The sequence below is a fragment of the Habropoda laboriosa genome, unplaced genomic scaffold (genome assembly GCF_001263275.1).
Source record: "Habropoda laboriosa isolate 0110345459 unplaced genomic scaffold, ASM126327v1 scaffold225, whole genome shotgun sequence".
NCBI lineage: Eukaryota > Metazoa > Arthropoda > Insecta > Hymenoptera > Apidae > Habropoda > Habropoda laboriosa.
In genome coordinates this window covers 193,419-196,401 of record NW_017100368.1, presented here as the reverse complement: position 1 = coordinate 196,401, position 2,983 = coordinate 193,419, and the positions used below count along the sequence as shown (strand labels likewise).

General features: G+C 42.9%; 1 protein-coding gene across 1 annotated transcript in view; it reads left to right on the top strand.

Moving 5' to 3' along the window:
- Window positions 1-2,313, top strand: part of LOC108574742 — a 7,716-nt gene extending 5,403 nt beyond the window's left edge. Inside the window, exons 4-6 of the mRNA XM_017937373.1 lie at window positions 1-37; window positions 464-763; window positions 1,691-2,313. The exon at window positions 1-37 is cut by the window's left edge and continues 273 nt beyond it. Coding sequence (XP_017792862.1) covers window positions 1-37; window positions 464-763; window positions 1,691-2,219 — 866 coding nt within the window. The 3' untranslated portion in view covers window positions 2,220-2,313. The remainder of the gene's footprint in view (window positions 38-463; window positions 764-1,690) is intronic.
- Window positions 2,314-2,983: the final 670 nt, after the last annotated feature.

Genomic DNA, 2,983 nt, shown 5'->3' with positions numbered 1-2,983 from the left:
ACAGGAAAGGACACGAGATTGCTGTTCACTCCATCTCGTAAGAATATACTTAATATAATTTGATACACTCTTGGTGCATATTATCAGAGTATAACCGAACATTCGAGAATACGTTCGAAATTCAACGCAGGAGATCTAACTTTGACTGAAACAATTGTCAACTTTTTCAATTGTCGAATTATCAAACACAAGTGTTTGAATACTCAACTCAAACCTGAACAGTCGTTACAAAATTATTAAGACCAAAAGAGAAAATTTTTGCTGAAATGTAGCACTAAATCTGGCGACTAAATCAGAAAATAGTAGATCCTCGTAAGATAAAGGTTTAAACTTCTATCCGTATTTCTTCATCTTTGTAAACTCTGAAAAAATCGAGAAATCAATCTCGACGGGTTTAGATTCTCTCGATGAATTACTGGTTAGGTTAGCGTTAACATAGGGGTGAACGCTTGTCTGTTTCAAGTCACAACGATGACGAACGCTTCTGGTCAGACGCGACAGTCGACGACTGGGCGAAAGAAATGGCTGGTATGAGAATCATCGCGGAGAAATACGCCAATCTGACTGACAACAGTGTGGTCGGTGTAAGAGCTCCTTATCTAAGAGTGGGTGGAAACAATCAATTCACCATGATGGAAGAACAGGCTTTCCTCTACGATTCCACGATCACTGCAGCCTTGAACAATCCACCGCTATGGCCATACACGATGTACTTCAGAATGCCGCACCGGTGCCACGGAAACCTTCAACACTGTCCCACAAGGTAACCTAATTTCTACATAGAACGAAGCACGTTCGTTTAATCGCATTTAAAATTTCATGCTTCATTACGTATGCTAATATGTACTTCCAAGCTAGTCGACTTCATTAGTTTTATTATTATTAGCTTGAGATACGTGCGTAATTAAGTATTGTCATCACATCGGACGGTGGAGTATTTTAAGTGTCTGTTTAAGTGCATAACTTGAACGTCGGTACGTTTACATGAATAAGAGAAAATTAGGTCGAATCGAGCAGCTACGGTACCGATGTGAATTTCAGTTGATATAATTGTTGGTGTGTTTACTATGAAACATATCCAGATGTACAGTAGAATTCGCAACTGCAAGTACATAAAAAATTTCACTTAAAGTTTCTACGAAAAGATTGACCAAAGTATACGTACATCTCCTCTGAAGTACACTTGCATATAAACCATAAAATTAGTCCACTCGAAACATGTAAACATATTTGCTATTAATAACTGACCAACTATAAATCAAGCAACTACATTCCTCGAGAATAATTCCACCTGCAACGTTGGAAATAAATTCCACGTATAAACACACTTGCTATTAACAGCTGACCAACTATTAATCAAGCAACTATATTCCTCGAAAGTTGTTCTACCTACAATAGTACGAATCGAGCAATTACAACCCCTAGAAATAAGTTCCATTTGAAACATTTAGGTGCTACCTTCCCACCTGCGTTCAACTATAAATCAAGCAACTATACTGCAGGATTAATTCTACCCGTATCAGTATGAATCAAGCTACTAGAATCCCCCCAAAAATAAATTCCACTTGAAACATTTATACCTAACTATAAATGAAGCAACCATGCATATCTCGAAATTAATTCTACCTACAACAGTTGCTTGATCCAACTCGACCACATGCCAGAAACAAAAGAACTATTTCCTATGCAGGTCACACGCGGTATGGGAGATGGTGATGAACGAGCTGGATCGCCGCGAGGATCCCCAGAACGACGAATACCTACCAGGCTGTGCCATGGTGGACTCGTGCAGCAACATCCTAACGGGTGACCAGTTCTACAACTTCCTGAACCACAACTTCGACCGTCATTACGAACAGAACCGTGCACCCCTTGGTCTCTACTTCCACGCTGCCTGGCTAAAGAACAACCCCGAGTTCCTCGACGCGTTCCTCTACTGGATCGACGAGATCCTCTCGAATCACAACGACGTCTACTTCGTCACGATGACCCAGGTGATCCAATGGATCCAGAATCCTCTCACGATAACAGAATCGAAGAGTTTCGAGCCGTGGAAGGACAAGTGTGTGGTAGAGGGACCGCCAGCCTGTTGGGTTCCGCACACTTGCAAATTGACCTCGAAAGAGGTACCTGGGGAGACGATCAATCTTCAGACCTGCGTACGTTGCCCAAACAACTATCCATGGGTGAACGATCCAACCGGTGACGGGTTCTTCTAGAGCCCATCGTCGCGTTCCTCCTTCTCGTCTAAGTCAAACTAAACACAACCCCTCTGATCAATTCCTTCACCCTTTTTACGCTCTCCTCATCCCAGCCGCCCTCTGATCAATTCCGTTCGTCCTGTTAGCGATCGATCACACGCGAGTTTCACAACGAGGTGGACGTGGGGAATCGTCGTTTCGGACGTTTTCGATTGGAGAACCACGATCGGGAGAGACCGGTGACAGACGATTTTCTTCACCGTTGATGGTACAGGGTAGTCGATGGTTACAAAAAAAAAAAAAAAAATGAATAAAATTAACACAACCAGGTAAAAGTATACATGTATACATACGGAGGGGGAGAGGGGGGAGATTGAGATCCCTCTCGATCGGTTCGACGACGAAGATTGTCCATCACGTCACCAACGATCTGTGATAAGCTTTGAACTGCCTCGAGATTCAGCGACCAGGACGACACGACGGAACACACGCGACGAGACAGTGAATTATTATTATTATTATTATTATTACTATTTGCCTCTTTGTTTTTTGTTCTTTTTTTTTTAACAAATTTCCCTTGGCCCACTTATGACCCGGAGAGATACACGAAGAGAGGGAGAGAGAAATATAGAAAACGGCGAAAGAGCGTCAGAGAAAAGGGCACGATGGATTTCAGCTGGATCGTCACGATGTCCTGTTCTCGCTCCTTCATCATCCTCCAACCTCCCTCCACCCCTCAGCCCCTCCCTTTGCCGCCCCTGTGTCCCCTTTATTGAAAGGAA